This window comes from Phyllobates terribilis, unplaced genomic scaffold, assembly GCF_046119375.1.
Source record: "Phyllobates terribilis strain yellow unplaced genomic scaffold, ASM4611937v1 Scaffold_11__3_contigs__length_659146591, whole genome shotgun sequence".
Classification (NCBI taxonomy): Eukaryota; Metazoa; Chordata; class Amphibia; order Anura; family Dendrobatidae; genus Phyllobates; species Phyllobates terribilis.
In genome coordinates, this window is record NW_027362771.1 from 547,630,518 (window position 1) to 547,651,955 (window position 21,438).

General features: G+C 42.2%; 1 protein-coding gene across 2 annotated transcripts in view; it reads left to right on the forward strand.

The window, feature by feature from the left end:
- The first annotated feature begins 644 nt into the window (after nucleotides 1-644).
- Nucleotides 645-21,438, forward strand: part of PLAT (plasminogen activator, tissue type) — a 40,897-nt gene continuing 20,103 nt past the window's right edge. Inside the window, exons 1-5 of one of the 2 annotated variants that reach the window (XM_073653972.1) lie at nucleotides 645-786; nucleotides 11,710-11,787; nucleotides 14,630-14,713; nucleotides 16,547-16,589; nucleotides 20,814-20,945. In XM_073653972.1, coding sequence (XP_073510073.1) covers nucleotides 11,779-11,787; nucleotides 14,630-14,713; nucleotides 16,547-16,589; nucleotides 20,814-20,945 — 268 coding nt within the window. In that variant the 5' untranslated portion in view covers nucleotides 645-786; nucleotides 11,710-11,778. Of the gene's footprint in view, nucleotides 787-11,706; nucleotides 11,788-14,629; nucleotides 14,714-16,546; nucleotides 16,590-20,813; nucleotides 20,946-21,438 lie in introns of both variants that reach the window. The other variant, XM_073653971.1, reaches the window with a different exon arrangement.

Consider the following 21,438-nt stretch of genomic DNA (forward strand, 5'->3'; position numbering starts at 1 on the left):
ATCTGAAAATATAAAGTTAACCTGCATGTTAATAGCATTTTAATGCTGTCCAGCTGCCTTACTGATGGCGTGGCTACCGGCAGAAAATTAACTTTATTCCTCCCAGAAGTCGCTGGCTTTCAGTCACAGAGGTGCGCATGGTGCAGCTTACGTCACAACTCTCAGCATTGCGAGTGTTGGCTGTAAACTACAGTCCCAGCACTTTGGTTGACATTTTTCCCTGCAGCGCCATCACAGAAGAAATAAAGCATTACACAGTGCCCATTCAAATCAATTAGTGTCTGTGTCATGCAGGACAAGACAAGTCCTGTAAAGAGTGACTTTATTTGTAGCCACTAATCGCTGTGGCCAAGAGATGTGGGTCGTAAAAAGGGGATCCCCTTCTATTGAAAGAAAAAGAAGAATTCCCTAATGGGGTATATGAAAGTGGGTTTTCTAATATCTCGCTTTACACTATAGGGTCTTATATAATAACAGAAAAGGCTGCCAGCCTCCATTCTTCCCTCTTTACAGGTCGTATTGTCTTATCTCCCTCCTGACTGTAGTGCCAGGTTTCCGGTTATTCAGCTAAAAAGGGAAAGCAGCAAACAGGGGGGAATCACACTAATAATTCTTACATAAAATATGTCAGAGCCCAGAACTGATCTGGTGTAACTGTGCTGAAGGCGGAGAATAGTGACGTGACTGCAAGTTCTCCCACTACACAGAACCCTCCGGCCCCCAGCTGTAGCTTATAAAGAAGGGACATCAAAGAGTGCACAATCCTGAAGCAGACGACCAGCAGAGGTAAGTGTCAGCTCCCTGGTCACACTGCTACTGGCGACTGCGGAGCGTGAGCGCCGAAATATTATACTGCAACTAGGAGAATGAGGAGGACGGCAAAGTCCTCAGAAGAATAAAGTCATGAGAGCAAGTGGTTTCTATAGCGGAGTATAGGACGCAGTCTGGTGTTTGTGTGTATATACATATAGATATATATATATATCATTTATATTCTGTTCTCTGGTCATTATATCAGTGTATAGGATGCAGTCTCTGGTGTATGTCTATATATATATTATATATAAACACACACACACACAATATATATCATCTATATTCTGTTCTCTGGTCATTATATCAGTGTATAGGATGCAGTCCTGTTGTATGTGTGTGTGTATATATATATATATCATTTATATTCCGTTCTATGGTCATTTTATCAGTGTATAGGATGCAGTCTCCGGTGTATGTATATAAATATATACAAATATATATATATATATATATATATATATTACACATACATATATACAGTATATATAATTTATATAACATTTATATAATAGACCGTTCTCCAGTCTATATATCGGTGTATACGACATGGTATCCGGTGTATGTGTTTTATATATATGTACAGTATATATAATTTATATAATAGACAGTTTTCTCTCTGGTCTGTATGTCAGTGTATAGGACACCATGTTATATATATATATATATATATATATATATATATATATAGCTTTGCAGCGCTGGAGTCCTGGGTTCAAATCCCACCAAGGACAACATCTGCAAGGAGTTTGTATGTTCTCCCTGTGTTTGCGTTGGTTTCCTCCAGGTTCTCCGGTTTCCTCCTACACTCCAAAGACATCTAGATTGTGAGCCCCAATGGGGACAGTGATGATAATGTCTGTCAAGTACTGTGGAATTAATGGCGCTATATAAGTGATTAAAGTAAATAAATATATAATTTAGCTCCATGTATCAGTGCATAGGATGTAGTCTCTGATTTACAGTATGTAATAGGACTGTTCTCTATATATCAGTGTATAGGCGCAGTCTCCGGTGTATAAATATGTTTGCATTTATATATATGCAACGCATAAATATAATTTATATAATAAGACTGATCTGTGGTCTGTATATAAGTATATAGCAGGCAGTCTCCGGTTTACACAGTATATATCATTTATATACAGTATTAGGACTGTTCTCTCTATATCAGCGTATTGGATCCTTTGATGTCTCTCTCTCTATAATTTATATAATGGAACTGTTCTGTGGTCTATATATCAGTGTATAGGATGCAGTTTCTGGGCATATACAGTATAATTAATATTATTATTATATATACTGTATATATATATAAAATTTATATAATAGGACTGTTTTCCATATACCAGTGTGTAGGATGGAGTCTCCTGGGCTTATACAGTGTATATATATAGAATTTATATAATGGGACTGTTCTCCATATATCAGTATATAGGATGCAGTCTCAGATATATAATTTGGTCTGTATATCAGTGTATAGAACGTAGTCTCTGGTCTTTTATATTATATATATATATACACACACACACACACACAGTATATATATATATATATATATATATATATATATATGTATATAGGCCATGAAGAGAAAGGCAGCACTCCAATCTTCAAATAAGCTGTGGTTTATTGACACATAGTCATAGCGGCAACGTTTCGTTCCTATTGAGGAACTTTCGTTCCTATTGAGAAAGTTCCTCAATAGGAACGAAACATTGCCACTGTGACTATTATTGAGGGTGGTTATGCCTGTAGGGCCCTGCACCCACTGATATTTGTAGCTTGCCTGTGCTGCACCGCTATTTTCTTATATATATGTATATATATATATTTTTGATATATATAATATGTGCACATCTGCATGGTATTATACTCCACGGTAAATGCCGGTTGCCCGGTGCCCCTCTTGGGGTCAGATATCGGTACAGCGAGGAGCTGAATGTGATCGCTGTGCCGGTCAGATAAGCGTTATCAGCCGTACGAGGACATCACTGTAAACAAGCCAAGGCCTCTGGGCCAGGGCGGCCATAAGTAGAGCGTGATCCTCAGTATACCACCTATGTGTAATACACATAGAGATGATGGAGCATACAAGTTTCTATTATGTGATCACGGTGGGTCCTACTACTAGGAGCCCATGAAGTCTGTTGCTATGGGCATGTCACGTCATCACCACGGTGTATGTGCTCTTTTGTCTGGTTCAGCACAATAGTACAAGTCACCCGATGAGATCACTGGGCACCTGTATCCTCCAGAGCTGAAAGCTGCTGTTACTGCAGATCTCGGCTATTACTAATGGACCAGAGCCTCCTACATGTCCTAACACCACAGTATAGCACAAGGCTGGTAAACCATGAGCGGTCCTGTCATGTGGGCATCTCAGGGCCTCTTCCTTCCTGTTCTGGCCAGGCCATGACTGTCAGCACCTGCGTGGGTGATCATGTCGTGTTCATCAAAAGGAAGGAAATTATCCCTCATAATCCAACCATCCGGCCTTTTGACCATTTTACTCCGACGTTTAAGCTCAGATCGAGTAGAAAGCCTCCCTGTCCCGTCAGGTGCAGGGTTAATAGACTTTGGCTGTGGATGATGCATCAGTCCATCAGCGGTAATCTGAGGCAGGCCTCGCTTCTTGTATGAGGTGGATCCTCACATCCAGGTGTAATTTACCTTCTCTGACATTTACACGTTCTCTTATTGAACACTTTCCCTGTGAGTCACACCACATGATGACCTCACCGACCACCAATGCCAGCGATACCACCTGTGCCGGCGGAGACAGGGGGATATTGTATCTGAGGAGGACCTGTCCTTTGTATTCGCTTCATGTTCTAGGCATTATTTGTGCCTATCATACAGCTCTGATATATGCATGTCACAGTAGACATGTTGCCTAGGTTAAAAAACATATTATATATATATATATATATATATATATTTTACAGGATGCTTCTGAATTAAAAAGAACACTTTGCATTCCAATACAGTTAATCTAACGTATAGCAGTGCCCAGTGGTAAAAAAAGCATAACTTGGGTCTGTTGTAGTCTATGGACGCGGTTGACATATGCACAGGCACCCACAATCTGAGACCGATTTGCACAATACCTTCTGACAACTCAGTAATATCAATGTTTGGTCAATTGTCAGATCTCTGGCTGGGTTCTGAATATACATAATTCAGGGAAAATGCTAATCCTAGGGCAGCATGGTGGCTCAGTGGTTAGCACTGCAACTTTGCAGCACTGGGGTCCTGGGTTCAAATCTCAACAAGGACAACATCTGCAAGGAGTTTGTATGTTCTCCCCATGTTGGGTTTCCTCTGGGTTCTCCAGTTTTCTCCCGCACTCCAAAGACATACTGATAGGGAATGTAGATAGTGAGCCCCAATGGGGACAGTGATGGTGATGTATGTAAGGCGCTGTGGAATGAATGGAGCTATATAAGTGAGTAAAATACATAAATCCTGGTAAGATTGGTTATGACTCAGGTTGCCCAGCCAAATGTCACTGCTACATCACTGAATGATGCAAATGAATGGGGTTGCATTGCAACATGCCAGATACTGCCACATGTAATTTGTAAAAAATCCACCTTTTTGTGACTTGTCTGTTGCAGTCACGCAGTACCTGGTGGGTCACACAATGTGACCCATTCACTAGCAATATGCTGCAATGTAGCAGCGGCATATAGTGATCTTTGGTGGCGCGACCTGTGTTGCAGCCAAAGCTGCCCTGTAGTCCTAGGCTTGCACAGGACAGTTATACGATTACACATTGGGAATAGTCTTCAAATGGTTTTCCCATATTAAAAAATGTAAAGGGTTTTCTAGGAACAACTTTTTTATTTTAAAAACATGTTTCCATGAAACCCAAAGTAGCAGAGGCGTAGCTAGGGTTTTGGTTCAGTGGGGGCGAAACTTCTGAGTGGGCCCCTAACCAGGTAACCCTGATTACAACTATGGTGGCGCACCCCAATAGTAGATGTAGGAGAACCTCAGCAGATGTCAGCGCTGTTACTGAAAATAATCTCTATACAAAGAGCAGCACTGATATTACCGCCATATGGTGACATATTGCTACATACCAGTCCTGCAGAACATATAAGAGATCACAGCACAGTTATATATAGTAATTTACAGCTGACGTTCTTTCTGATTAAGTTGTTCACTTTTCCCGTCTTTTCCATCTGGCCCAGACCGACACAACGACTTCTCCATCCAGGACTCAGAGTCTCAGGTCTGCAGAGATCACAACAAAGACACATTTGACTCCTCACATTTCAGGCACATCCCCATCTATTCCCAACCTGCACAAACACCTCTTCCTGCTGATACCCCAATACTGAGCCTTTGTTTCTGTACGTGTCCATATTACTGCACCTGCTGTGTGCTCTCAAGATGGTAAAACAACCCTCTAGAATATAGTAATGTTGTGTGCAAGTGTCCTAGAAAATAGTGACCACATTTTTCCCCCCTAGAAAGTAATAATGCTCTCTGTGTGCCCCTCTGACAGTCACAATAACCTGAGTTCCCCTATAACAATAAGTGCCCACTTAACATTTAATAATGTCCTGAGTCTCCCCCCCCTGTACAGCTCCCCTTTACACAGCATGATGCTCTCCTATGCACAGTATAATGCTGCCTCACTGTATAGTACTCCCCACGCAGTATACTGACCCCTAAGTAGCCCTCAAACGAATGGCTCCAACACTGTACAAAAACCCCACATTAACTCCCACACTGATGGCCCTCACTGTAATCCCCACACTGTATGATGGCCCCCACTGTGCAAAGACCCCACATTATCTCCCACACTGTATGATGGCCCCCACACTGTGCAAAGACTGTTAGAACCCTCCTGTTAGTTTTTGCTATCTTGTGTTTTGCGGTCACGTGACCATCTGCCTATTTATTCCAGCTCCGCCCTTCTGGCTTTGCTGGACTTCAGTGTTGTTTGCCTGTCTCTCTAGCCAGGTGCTTCGGTGCCTATCTCTGTCTAGTTCGCTTGGTCCTTCTGGGACCTCTAGTACGTTTTGTTTGTTTGTCTTTTGTGCTCTGCAACAACTTCTGTTTAGGAGGTGTCCCATTTTTGTCCCAGTCCTTAGTTCTTTTAGGGACCCCTCCCTTAACTCTATAGGTCTTCGTTCAGACTAGCCGAGGACTAAGGCGGGTCTGATCACAAGGAACAGGTAGCCCGCTACATTGTAGGGATTCAGCTTAGTCTTACTGTAGGGACAGCTTTCCCCTATCTTTCCTTAGTTTATGTTGCAGATCATAACAAAGACCCCACATTATCTCCCACACTGTATGTGCATAATCCCCCAACAGGCAGTCTGTAGCATAATCCCTCCACCCCCATAGGCAGTCTTTAGCAAAATCCCCCCACCCCCATAGGCAGTCTGTAGCATAATCCCCCCACCCCCCATAGGCAGTCTGTAGCAAAATCCCCTCACCCCCATAGGAGGTCTGTAGCATAATCCCCCCACAGGCAGTCTGTAGCATAATCCCCCCACCCACCCATAGGCAGTCTGTAGCATAAGGCTCCCCACCCCCCATAGGCAGTCTGTAGCATAATCCTCCCACCCGGATAGGCAGTCTGTACAATAATCCCCCACCCCCCTATAGGCAGTCTATAGCATAATCCCCCCACCCCGCCATAGGCAGTCTGTAGCATAATCCCCCCACCATAGGAAGTCTGTAGCATAATCCCCCCACCCCCATAGGCAATCTGTAGCATAATCCCCCCACAGGCAGTCTGTAGCATAATCCCCCAACAGGCAGTCTGTAGCATAATCCCCCCAGCCCCCATAGGCAGTCTGTAGCATAATCCCCCCAGACCCCATAGGCAGTCTGTAGCATAATCCCCCCACCCCCATAGGCAGTCTGTAGCATAATCCCCCCACAGGCAGTCTGTAGCATAAGGCCCCCCCACCCCCCATAGGCAGTCTGTAGCATAATCCTCCCACCCCGATAAGCAGTATGTACAATAATCTCCCCACCCCCTATAGGCAGTCTGTAGCATAATCCCCCCACCCCGCCATAGGCAGTCTGTAGCATAATCCCCCCACCCCCATAGGCAGTTTGTAACATAATCCCCCCACACCCATAGGCAGTCTGTAGCATAATCCCCCCCATAAGAAAAAATAAATAAATAAGCACAATACTCACCTCTCTCTCTTCCTCGTTCCCCCGCTGTGCTGAAGATGTGTGCGGGCCGGGCGCCAAGTGATGAGGTCAGTGACGTCAGACACAGAGGACGCTATAGGGACTGATGGGAGAGGGAACGTCTCTCCCTCTCCCATCACTAAGCTCATGGTTGCAGTAAATGGTGGGGGGGGCCCAATGCTGGCACCGGGGGCCCCCCTCCTGCTCAAAGGCCCCATAGCGGCCGCCAGGCAGTGCAGGGACATCGAGTCTCCCTGCTCTGCCCAGAGTGTAACTGTAGCGGTGCGCTGCTCACGCCACTACAGTTACAATAGTGTAGCTCCGGGTGGGGCCCCTCAGAGCGCGGGGCCTGGGGCGGACGACCGCCCCCTCTGCCCTCCTGGTAGCTATGCTACTGCTAAGTAGCTTTGTAAATTACGTCCCATTCATTGTTTCTCTACTTATGTTTTGCAACAGCGCATACGCAGGACTAGTTAGTTCTTTTTTAGAGGGTTATTTCCAGGTAAACCCCTTTAATAATGCAGCAGTTCCCTGCACATCGGGTGGCCCTGGGGCCAGCTCTGCAGCAAAAAATAGTGATGGCGGCCACAGTTCAACACCAGAAATGCTGCTCCTTCATTTTTAGGATTGGTGGGGGTCCCCAGAGATCAGACCCCCACAGATCATAAAGTGATAGATTATCCTAATAAGATAAAAATTAATTACCTGGTTTAAAAAATACTATTAAATGGCGTCAGAATATGACCTATTGTTTCAGATTGCTTTTTATTCACATCACTATCTACTTAAATTCCTTCTTATGAGATTTATATCAATTAACCTGAGCTGAGAGAGGTAAAAAGAGCTTCACTATCTCTGGAGGAATGGGTCTATCCATGCATTACTGGGACTGCACATTGATTTCGGTTGGAAAAGTGTACTGCTTCATTTCTCCTGTGGGGGAGCTGTGGGGAAATTGAAACACTACACTATTAGGTACAACAGATCATGAGTGGGTGCGATAGCAATGGGGGAATCCTGTGATCATATTTTTAAGGGAATCATAAAAAAGGGATTGTCTACATTGGATAACCCGGTAATAATTCAGTGTAAATCCTGCAGACATGAAAACTTTTTTGGAACTACGGAAACTTTCTTTTGAATTTAAAAGACGTTACATAATTTTTTGGTTTTCATGAAAAAAGACCCTACAGAGCAGAATATATATGATTTGTATAACCAAGTCTTGGAATAATTAACTTGACTTTACTGAAGTGACTGTGCAATGATTCATAGTACCCAGACTCCTACTTCATCCCTCTCTCTAATCCGACGACTAGTCCCAGTGATGAAGAAACTACACGGAGCCTTTCATTCTAAGGAAAGTGGCAGAGAGAAAAGGAACATTGATTTATTGGTCATTTTTGTAGCAAGTTGTGGGTTAATTCAAGCAAGCCAGGTCAGAAATCTAATTTGGCTGGGGATGAGAGGCCTCTGACAGGGGTTTTAAGGGGTAACATTTCTCCTTGTGTAAAATGCCAAATCGGCATAAGGAGACTCAAAGGCCATGCAATGCTCCTCTGGGAATTTAAATATGCAAACTGACTCTTCAGAAAGGAAGAGGACTGAAACTCTAGTACCACCTAATGTACTTAGACCTCTTGTCAGAGACCTCTCACACAGTTTAATTAATTTCCCTGCTTTGCACTGATGATGGGCAAACAACCCGAAACAATGGAGTTTCTGGTTTGGCTTTTCATCCTAAATTATGCGGCAAGGCTCGTTAAAGGGTAATTATTGACTTTTAGGATTGCTACATCCGGTAGTTGGCTCTAGAGTTACAGTCTTTTTCCTCTCTGAACAGACGTCTTGCTTGGCAAATGGGTAGGCTAAACAATCAACATATCTTATAATATTTTTGAGAATGTTTTACCCGATCCTACATTTTTTCTGGGGCCTCCTCGTGGTCTCGCAGTCTGATATCTACCGTAGTAAGGTAATGTCAGACACCCATGGGTATCAGTTCTGAAGCTGAAAGATAAGACTAACTAAACTTTGCCAAATATTAGATTAGTGCCAGAATTAATTTAACCAATTATGCTGTAGACGTGCAATTTCAGCCGATAACAGCCAAAAAATTTCAACTTGGCAGATATAAGGGGTAAGGTTTCTCCTTGTGGAGAGTGACATGCCAGGTCTGGCACCCTAGTATGAGGAGACTAAAGGCCCCGTCACACTAAGCGATGCAGCAGCGATCCCGACAACGATACGACCTGTCAGGGATCCGTTGCTGCATCGCTAATACATCGCTGGTGAGCTGTCAAACAGGCAGGCTCACCAACGATGAGGGAAGCAGCGATATCGTCCACGATGTCCTGCTCCCGGTTACCAGCCTGTTGCTGAAGCAGGAGCAGGCTGGTAACTATGGTAAACATCGGGTTACTAGGGGCACACGCGCACTTAGTAACCCGATGTTTATCATGGATACGACTCTGCTAAGATGAACGGTAACCTCCCGCGCACCATAGCAGAGTGGTATCCATGGTAAACAGCGGGTTACTAAGTGCGCGTGTGCCCCTAGTAACCCGATGTTTACCATGGATACCAGCCTGATCGTTGGTCCTGCTGGTTACACACAGCGATGTGTGCTGGCTAGCGGGAGGCCAACGACCAAAAAATGGTCCAGGACACTTAAACAAAATTAAATATGCAAATTGTCTCTTCAGAGAGGAAGAGGACTTGAACTCTGGTGCCACCTATTGAAAGTAGCAATCCTACAAGTCATTATCGACCCTTTAACGAGCCTTGAAATATGACTTAGGATAAAAGCCAAATCAGAATCTCAATTTGTAGACAGTGTTTCAGGGTTGTGCCCCTCCTCAGTGCAAAGTATGAGATCTGATTTGGCTGGGTGAAATGCTAAGACTGAGATCTAAGGGGTAACGTTTCTCCTTGTGGAGAGTGACATGCTGGCAGATCAAAATTTTGTCAGACAGCAGTTTGCAGTCGGCCATTGTGAACAATCATCTGTTTGCAACTATCTCTAGCTAGAGATGACTTACTTGATTTGTCAGTATTTCGTGGCCACTGGAAGGGAGCCCTACAAACTGATTCTTGCCTTCTATCATCACCAGCACCTCTTCTGACATGGCATCGGTCCTACAAATCAGAAGAGACGCCGGAGAAGAGAGGCAACCACCTCAAATTTACATTCTCAAATCCTCTGCCCCCACTACAAGGAGATACATATAAGTGTCCTTCCAAGCTGCATGTTTCCAGCTCATGTCATACTGCTGGTTGTTGTATAATTTGGGCATACCCTATACCGCACAGTTATATATGCACTGTATGGCACTATTATATAGGCACTCTATATATGACTTCACTTTATATTTCCCTCTTTCCAACAAAAATTGTGGCCTAATTTATTGCTTTTGCGCCTATTTTTTTGTCTAGTCTTTGGAATTTTACGCCTTTTTTTTGCTCCAAATTAATCTTTTTAGGCACCTTTTTTGAAGACTATTTTATGTTTTCTCCTGTTTTTTTGCTGTTTTTTTTTTTTTCGTAGTTCACCATTGTGGGTGAGGTTTAGGGTTTCCCAGATGTTTTCGCCCGATTCATCATTTGTGAATTTTCAAAAAGTTGCCTGATTTGTTGCAAATGTTTTTTCGGTCCTTCCCTGGAGTGATTTATATGTACGGCAGACATGTTTGCGAAACATGCGACTGTTTGCGCTAAAAAGTTGAAAAAGGGTTAAAGACAGAGGCCATTTTTTTACTTTGCGCAAATTTCATGAACCACTTGTGCTATTTTGATGAATATGGTGGAAAAGAAACATGCTAGCGAATGCCAGAAGGCAAAAATAGAAAAAAGAAATGTGATTTATAAAGGATCCTCAAATGATGAATTGAGACCAAAATCACTACCGGAGGGAGACATGAGCATATTTGCTGAAAAATTTTGCTACTTTCGAAAAGTCGATAAATCAGCTGAAAAAATCTGGAAAGCCTAAACACCATCCACAATGGTGAAAAAAAAAAGAGCAAATACATAAAAAAAGGGGCAAAAGGAGCAAATAAAAGATGAAGATGGCGCAGGCAAAAAAACAAGCCTAAAACTAGATAAAAAAAGATGAACTAGTAATAATGAATCGGACCCAAAGTGTATTGTACAATTTTGTTTTAGGGAACAGAAATTATAATTTTCACCTCTTCATTCGCCATCACTGTGATGTTTCTTCACAATGGACCAAACGATGGGCAGATGTCTTGTGTTGATTGATATTTTAGAGGTTATTCCTGGCGATGACAACCTATCGAGATACCTGGGGGGGCTATTTTCCAGCCAAGTAATTACATAGTGATAGATGTGAAGGCTGATGGATTAGATATAGTAAGAGCCATAAACAGATCTGAGGCTGGTGCTTCCACTCATTCTCTACTCATGTAAAGTACTTAAAATTCCACTTCATACCCGGTCAACCCCCTGAGTTTCCACACATCTCGTCTACATATGTTGACTACGTGATGTATTACTTGCCTAACATTTATACTAAGCACACTCATCCTCTGGTCTTTATGTCTCTATAACTTCCTCTATATGATCCCTCTTCCTCTCTGTGACTTGATGTGGTCCCCTATTAGGTCTCTCCTCCTCCTCCTCCTCATGTCCCCCGCCTGCCTATCTCCTTTCTTTCTCCCCGATGACTAACCCTTCAGTAATGCTGTCCTCTGTCTTTTCTCTCAGCAGCTGCTCACAGACTTCTAGGAGGACACAAGGCTCACAGACTGCAGAAGTTCTAGCAAGAAGTCTCCAACCATGGAGAAGGTAAGTGGACAAGCAATGGCTGCGAATGGAAGGAATGGAAATGGGATACTTCTAGCATCTGATGACTTGTGCTTGCCGACTGTCAACACAAATTTCAAAAATCATGGTGAAAAATATGTATATTTTTGAGGGGCAGTAGAAAAACAAGGTTGCATGGGAAGGAGACCAAGTTCTGAAGAAGCAAAACCACTAACAAGGGTTGAGACCTACTCCTTCCTTAGGTTCTAAGAGCAGAGGTGAAGCTCGTTGTCCCCAATATAGAATTTGTAGCACCCACCATCCCCACACCTACCATGTACCATTTATAATGGTGGTGCCTTCAAATACCATTAAGACCCCCTTAGGCATCTGGCCCATGTGTGTCCAATAGGGAAATGGATGTAATCTGGATCTTCCTACTAGTTTTTTCTATGGAGGACCACTTATGTTTATGTATTATATAGGTGGCCCATGATTACAATGGGGCATCTACTAAGTGGCAATAACGTTGGGTTCCGTTATGAGTTAAAAACATAAAAAAAAACATTGATAGAGAGTTTGTGTTTGGGGAGTGGGGTAAGGATGAAACATCAGAAATCCAGGGAATACAGCCAAAAGGTCATGGGCCAAAGAAAACAAAAAAATCCCTACAAATACTTGCTTCTCTGATTTATCATTGTGCATTCCCAGAAAACCCATTTAATCGATTCCAGGAACCTTCAACCTCCACCCCCCAATCATCCCCGCTGCTAAATTTTATTTTTCTAGATATGTAATTTCCCTCTAGCGCATCGCCTTTCACCCTAAAGAAACAAACTATTAAGATTAAAAAAAACTATTTCCAGAAAAACCAAACTGTGTCTGATGACAATCTTGCTCCATTGAGTTCATCTGGATATATTCCATCAAGGAGATAACTTCATAAACTAATAATACCATATTTAACATTTAGAATGTGAGATATACATGGCCAAGAAAACAAACAAGAAGGTAAAGTGAGACTGTCAGCCCAAGCTGTCAGTATAAAAAAAAGCACACAGCCTTGTAGGAGATATTTCCCCTATAAAAAATGTAGGTTTAGTGACTAATCTCTGCCTCCATTCTACAGAAATTGAAGTTTAATCAAACAGGCTAATTAGGGTGTTTGGTGCACCCAGGGTGTGGCCAAGAGGCTTAGAGCACCTTTTCACACACTGATTTTATTTGCAACGCCTCCATCACTGGTGATTGACAGTGCAGGGTTTCCTGAGCTTTCTCTGCAGACAGAGCTCTCTCCAGGCAAAATATGCTGTCAATCACCAGTGAGTGAGGCAGAGACATGCAAAAGCAGTGGGTGTAATGATGCACTGAGCCTCCTGGTCACACCCAGGGTGCACCAATCATATGTGATTAAACTTCACTTTCTTCAGAATGGATGCAGCTATTAAAACACTAAAAGTGTGTTTTTTATAGGGGCTGTATCCCTTATAAGGCTTTCTGATTAATTTATACTGTCAGTTCAGGTCGACAGACTCCATTTAAGACATGAAGAAGGAAAGCACAATACTTCATTTCATTCCAAGTAGTTCAGGCTCTGAGCCAACTGGGAGATGCTCTAGTAATTTGTAGGGTCAGACTAGGCCCGGAGCAATGTTTTTCTTCATTTTAAGATATAAGCTCATGAGTCATCTGATGACCCATAAAAATTAATGGTTTCAGACATAGAGTTGTAATTGGATGCAACCCAACCACACTACTCAGATCTAACACAATAGGCCTATTTAAACAAGTTTCATGTGGAAAGTGCAAAGATTTTTCTTCTTTTTTTCTATGGTGAAAACACTGAAAAATTAAAAATTAAATGGAGTTTATATTATTATATATTTTTTTCAGTAATAAGCTAAAAAAAAGTCATTAGTAAATATAAGTTCCAAAGTTTTTCACTTCTGTGCTCTTAAGTTATTAGTATGACTTACTGCTAAGGAGACTAAGAGTATTTAGGATTAAATTAAACCTACAGATTTTTAAATTTAGTTTTAGCAGAAGTAGTCTTATTATGATTATTACAGTTCATTTGCCAAATAATACAAGAACTGAGATTTTTAGGGAAGGATGTGGGCATGACGAAAATATAATTTATCACACAGTTTTATGTATGATTGACATAGTGGTTCCATATATTTTGAATTAATTTTGAGGCTAACATGAGCCTGTGTTAGCTTCTTTAGCTTTGATCTCATGACATATTTCAGTAAAACATATGACCAATCATGTAATCACAGGATATTACCATATGGCAGTGTTCATGACTAGTCAATCTATATTTACTTTTGGGTGCAGATAGTCCTAAAACCACAACCGGCATTTCTATAAATCCAAACACTTGTTGTCACATCCAGTAATGAAAACTTCAATGTAATACTATGTGATAGGCAAACAGAAGGCCTTTAACGGGAAACGTAGGCTTCGCGGAACTGATATCGGGAATTCTTTTTAACGTCATCTGATAAAATCAGTAAGAGCTGTTTCCAGACCACACATAGTGAAGACCATAAATTACAATGAGTGTCTTACTGACCAAAAACTGCAGTCATTCCTGGCCAGGAATCAAGGGATGAGATAGGAATGATATAGCGAATGTTGGATAGGATCAAAGATGATAGGTTTATAAGTATAGAAGTTTACGAATAGTCCTGGTTTATGTCTTTCTAGAGAAAACTGTCTTGACGTGGTAAAGAAAAGAATGCTGTGGAGATTTCTGCTCAACATTTTTTTTAATAGTATCTCCAAATGCAGATCCCGCTTCAATTTTACATTACTTATTTGTCTTCTTTAATTATGAGCTAGGCTTTCTTCACCTTGCTTGTATGTGTCTTTCTTATAGGTTCAAATATGTCTTCTTGGACACCGAACAATGACAATCTTACTGATCTTTCTCCTTGGTCAAGTCGTATCGTCCACTAAAGATGTAAGTAGATTCTGCAATTAATATTACATGACAATCCTACACCAGACAATATTGATAACCTAGATAAGAAGAGCAACTACTTATGGTCCAAGATTTTGATTTTTTATTTCTATATAATTAAGATAGCATGCCAGAGAGGTTGACCATGGGATTGCTGTAAAGTTCTTAAAGGAGTTCTTCAAGAATGTAATTAAATGGCCCCCGTCATGTAATTCAAATGTGTGTGTGGTGCTAGTCACGTGTCAGGACTGGCTGCAAGTCTGAAAAAACATCAGCAACGAAGATCTGTGTCTCAACTGACAGAAGAGCTGTATCGTAAGCACACATACTGGAGCTTCGGGAGAAGGGCTGTGACAGATGAAAAAATAAATCCTTTTCTCAAGCCTCAGTCACTAAGATTAATTTCTTCTGATATCACAGCCCTTCTCCCAGCTCACAGAGATATATATGCTTATGATACAGCTCCTCTGTAAGTTGAGACATAGGTGTCGGGAGCTGTGTTTTTTCAGACTGCAACCCAACCTGACAGGTGTTACATATCTGACATTTGTCAATTTATGTGGTAATATATCTGTAATGTTTCAACATATTGCATCAATTCTGAGATTGTTTTTAGTGACATATTGTACTTTATGTTAATGGTAAATTTATCTCAATATGTTTTGCATTTATTTATTAAAAAATATCACAAAATTTCCAAAAATTTCCAAAAATTTGCAATATTCAAACTTTGAATGTTTATACCATTAGTCATACTGCACATACTACACAAAAAAGGCAATAAATAACATGTCCCATAAGTTTACTTTACATCAGCATTCTTTTTCCAATGTCATTTTATTTTGTTGTTAGAAGGGATAAAAATTTAGGGTCACTTTTTCATTTTTTTTCCAGAAAACTTACAAAGTTTTCAAGACTGCTGTCAGGAAATTTGTGAACCCTTCAGGTGCTTCACAGGAATTAACACAAAGTGGAACGAATGTAATGAAAAATTACATTTTTTTCCATTGCTAAGATTCTGACAGACCACCATAGTCGGTAGACTCAGAAGCCTCGGGTTGCCATGGCAACCATGGGGACCACATGATTCCGAGATGCCGATAGAGTTAAAGAGGAATACATCTTCCTCTGTTACCCATCGAGATGCAGCTCTTGCTAAAATTTTACAGCATCCATTATTGTCTTCCGTATTTCGAATGAGACTCACTTATTCAGTAAATGGATGCTCCAATACGGATCCCATACGGAACAACCGTACAGCATTAAATTTTTACAGATACATTGCAATTCTTTTGCATGTGAAACTGTATTTGTTCTTGTAAATTTTATTCACTGCTGATGTATAAAAACAGATGTCATACGGATGATAATACAGATGAAAAATCATCCGTATTTTTCTAGATGAAAATTTTGACCATTTTTTATACGCTTGTGTGAACTTAGCCCAAGGTGATCAACTGAACGTCAAAGCGGTTGCTTTCTAGAAGGAGTCGTTACTGATGAGACAATTCCTATAAACTCTTAATAGGGTTGTTTTAGGATGACAACCATTGTCCATGTGCTCTGTTAGGGTTTATGGTCATCAGAGAATGGGTTTGGTCCCCCTGCTTGGGGCTCCCCTCTAGGAGCCAGATTGAGGTGTCTGTAATGGCAGCTCATACTTGAGACCCCAGTGTCTTCACATATCTAAAATACCACTAACTAGTAGGTAGGTGTATATGATTATTAAAGTTTTATGCAAAAATTACTTTTCTCCTTTTGGGTACATCAGAGTATTTTTATATTTTTGTTATATCAGCGTTCCTTTTAACAACTCTATTATTTTTTTCCCAGGTCCTTCATCATCGAGAGAAGAGAGGAACCAGGGCATATAAATGTGATTATTTACCTTTTTTTGTCTTGGGTGGGGTTTTATTGGTGAAGAATTAGATAAAGGAAAGATTTGGTGGCCTGTTTAGCAATACATAATATATAGAGGAGCTAAAGGGTAACTTCAAGTCTAACTTTGACCAACCTCATCAATTCCTATAATTGTAGGTGTCAGGGGCGTACATAGGAATAATGGGGCCCCATAGCAGAAGCTCTAATTGCCCCCCCAAAAAAAATTTTTTTAAATAATTGTCGGGGTCACCAAAGATCAGATCTCACAACTTTCCATCCTTTACATAGTAATTTTCCTCCTGCTGAGGTCCTAGATCTCTCTTTCATTGCCCCATAAAGTGTGATGCCAATAAAACGGCCCCCCAAACACAGTATGAAACCCCCATGGTGAATTCCTCCACATGCACAGTATAATGACCCTACTGTACCCCACCTCAACTCCCAGGGTAAAGTATGCTGACCCCAACACAGTATGATCCCCCAACTGTGAGCCGCTAAAGAGGATGGTACATAATAAGGGACAGCGCTATACATAATAAAAGAGGAAACTATATAACTAAGGATGGTGCTATACATAATAAGTGAGTACACTATATACTAAGGGACTGTGCTATACATAATAAGGCTACATTCCTGCATCTGTGTGCAGTGTCGGTGTGCTGCCCTGTTTTACTGGATCAGAACAGGACATTCTCTGACCCTCACAGATCTCATTCTCAGATCCGTGATTTTCATGGATGTGTGAATGGATCTATAAAACTCTACGAGTCCATGGACCATCCGATAAAAAGATCTGGCAGCACACGGACATTTCACACAAATGTGAGAATGTGGCCTAAGGGATTTTACAGATAACATTATCACTCCAAGTCACACAGTGCAGATACAGAATAATATTTACATCCAGGCACTTACCGCTGACGTCTCATCTCATCAGAGCAGGTTTCTGCTGCTTCTTCTCCATCTGCTCAGACCTTCATGTCGACATCTCCCAGCCACGACTCGTCTTGTCACGATGATCTCCAGCCTAGAAAATAACAAGGTCACATATTGTACTGTATGTATACATGTGTCTCCCCCGCTCTGTGTCCTCGAATACAGATATGTAACCCCCCCATTAATATACTATTAGCCACTTAGTAATCAAAATATAAAGTGATAAGCAGCACTGTGCCCCCCATTAACTATAATCCGCACCGGCCAATAATATAAATTATTCAGTCTCTGTGACTCTCCCCAATTAACTGTAAGGCTATGTGCACACGGAAAATATACAAGGCTTCACAGTACAAGCAAAGTGAAACCCCCATAATTGCTCTCTCCCAGCACCCTCATCATTGCTCTCTCCCACCACCTTCATCATTGCTCTCTCTCAGCACCCCCATCATTACTCTCTCCCAGCACCCCCGTCATTGCTCTGTCCCAGCACCCCCGTCATTGCTCTGTCTCAGCACCCTCATCGTTGCTCTCTTCCAGCACCCCCATCATTGCTCTCTCTCAGCACCCCCATCATTGCTCTCTCTCAGCACCCCCATCATTGCTCTCTCTCAGCACCCCCATCATTGCTCTCTTCCAGCACCCCCATCATTGCTCTGTCCCAGCACCTCCATCATTGCTTCTCCCAGCACTCCCATCATTGCTCTCTCCCAGCACCCCCATCATTTCCTCTCAGCACCCCTATCATTACTCTCTCCCAGCCCCACATAATTGCTCTCTCCCAGCCCCCCACCATTGCTTTGTCCCAGCATCCCCCATCATTGCTCGCTTCCAGCACCCCCATCATTGCTCTCTCCCAGCAACACGTCACTGCTTTCCCCTTCCCCACCATCCCCATCATTCCTCTCCCCAGCCCCATCAGCCCCATTATTGCTCTTCCTAGCCCCATTATTGCTCTTCCTAGCCCCACCATCCTATCATTGCTCTCCCCAGCCCCACCATCCCCATCATTGCTCTCCCCAGCCCCATCATTGCTCTCCCTTATTTTATTTTATTTTTTTATATAGCGCTAATATATTCTGCAGCGCTTTACATACATTATCGTCGCTGTCCCCATCGGGGCTCACAATCTAGATTCCCTATCAGTATGTCTTTGGAGTGTGGGAGGAAACCCACGCAAACACGGGGAGAACATACAAACTCCTTGCAGATGTTGTCCTTGGTGGAATTTGAACCCAGGACCCCAGCGCTGCAAGGCTGCAGTGCTAACCACTGTGCCACCGTGCCGCCCCTAGCCCCACCATCCCATTATTGCTCTCCCCAGCCCCATCAACCCCATTATTCCTCTCCCCAGCCCCATCAGCCCTCTCCCCAGCCCCATCACTGCTCTCCCCAGCCCCATCAGCCCCATTATTGCCCTCCCCAGCCCCATCAACCCCATTATTGCTCTCCCCAGCCCCATCAGCCCCATTATTGCTCTCCCCAGCCCCACCATTGCTCTCCCCCCACCTCCCCTCCCCAGCATTTCAGTAAAAAAAAAAAAAAAAAAAAAACAACAACTTACCTCAGCTCGCTCCCCTGCAGCAGCATCCTCCTGGTTGCTGGCAGTTTTCTTCCTGACCCAGGCGCGCGCTGCATGATGACGTCATCAAGCTGCGCGCGCCTGGGTCAGGGAGGAAGCAGAGGTCGAACCCTCCAGCTCCGCTGCTATTCTCCTCCTGACAGCAGCGGAGCTGCAGGGATCGCTCCCTGACTGCCGCGTGCAGGGAGCAGCTGCACCTTGCGGGCCCCTTGGTGCAGCTGCATGGTGGGCATCCGGCGCAGCTGCACCGGCGGCGGTATGTCCACCCCTGGACTGCTATGGGGCCCCCCCGGCTCACGGGCCCCATAGCAGTTGCGTGGTCTGCCGCCATTGGCGGTACGCCACTGCTAGGTGTCATAGATGTAAGTCTCAAAATCCAATGGGATACTCATGCAAGGATCTAGGAAGCTCAGATATGAGAAGATAGTTGGTGGAGACCTCACATTTCGCACCTGCTGTAGCTACTGCATATTTGTTATATAGAGGGAAAATATGTGGTTACCACTACTTTTTATCCCTGGCTAACTCATAAGTAGCTCATTGGACGGAGAGTCCAAAATAGTTTTGCTTTGAGCCTACAGAACTGATACTTTGTCAAGGACAAGGAACAATGTCCACAGAGACAACTAAACTAGTTCTACATTGTGAGAGCTCCATCAAACGTCTCCCCATATCTCAGCTTCTTGGATTCCTGAAAGGGAAAGTCTCAATTGAATTGTGAGTTCTATAGGTGAGATCTGATTCTATCAGACTTGTATGACATACCCTATGGGAATGTCCCTTTGTTTTAGTGATTGATAGAGTTTTTAGCACTAGGACCACCACCTCTCTGACATGTGAAACGTTTTTTACATTTCTTCTTTTAAAAGGGGATTATTACCCTTTAAGTCTTGTTGTGAAGCCTGAATGGCTCTCGAGATCTCAAAGAACCTTGAGATTGAACTAAAGATCTAAAAACATAACATGATTATATTAGTAAATAGTGTAAAAAAAATGAGCGATAAATGAAGAAGTAGAAAAAATTAGGGTCACAGATGAAAAGTAGAAAAAAATTGGTGTAGTAAAAACCTAAAAATATTTAACATAATTATACTAATAAATAGTGGGCAAAAAATGGATGTCACAAATGAAAAAATAGAAAAAAATGGCTGTCACAGATAAAAAAAAAAATGGTTCCACTAAAGACCTAAAAAGATTAATATGATTGTATTAGTAAATAGGGGTAAAAAATGGGTGCTGCAAATGAAAAAAAAGTTGAAAATATAAGTTTCACAAATGAAAAAGTAGAAAAAATGGGTGTAATAATAAGAATAATAATTTTATTTCTATAGCGCCAACATACTGAAGACTCCCAAAAATGAACACAATTATATTAGTAAATAGTGGGAAAAAAATTGCGGTCACAAATGAAAAAGTTGAAAAAATGGGTGTCACAGATGAAAAAATAGAAGTGACACATATGAAAAAGTATAAGTGGTTAATTAGCATTGTGGACATTATAGGTTTCAGCACCAGTAAGCCTTGTTATCTTGCTTTTGGTCGAACTACCACTGACAGAAAATTGAAATCCCGCTAAAATCAGTAATGATTTGCTAATAGAACAAGACCGTTTTAAGGAAATTATAAAGGGACCACTTGGATTAATCCTCCAAGAGAGGCAGCCAGGTAACGGTCATTTGGTTTACTTTGATTTCTCTACAGCTCTGTGCATGGAGAGACCCTCGGGAAGACTCTACACGGCTGGAGAGACCTGGCTACGTCCCGCTGGTCGGAGGATGGAGTTCTGTCGCTGTGAGGAGGGAAGGAGCAGGTGTCACAGTGTGCCATTCATGGGTAAGAAGCTACTTGGGTCATGGGTTCAAATCTGACCTGGGCAACATCTGCATGGTGTTTCTATGTTGGATAAACCTTTCTGATGCCTTGACATTTAATGTCTCCAATTCAGACTGGAAAGAATTTTCCCCTTTTTTTTTAAACTAGAAATAGCGCCCCTCATAGGCTACGTCTGGTATTGCAGATCAGCCCTACAAAGGCCAATAGGTGCAATACTAGACATGCTTCATACTGGCAGCTGTTGCTTCCAAACATCAATCACTAAATCGATCTGCAGTTCAGTGGAGAAAATGAGTGTCAAAAATTAAAAAGTTGAAAAAATGGATAAAAACAGTAGAAAAAAATGGGCGTCACAGATGAAAAAGTAAAAAGCGAATAAGTGCAATATTAGACAAGCTTCATACCGGCAGCTGCTTCTTCCAATTTCTATCACTAGATTGGTCTACAGTTCAGTGGAGAAAAAATGAGTGTCACAAAGTTAAAGGTTGATAAA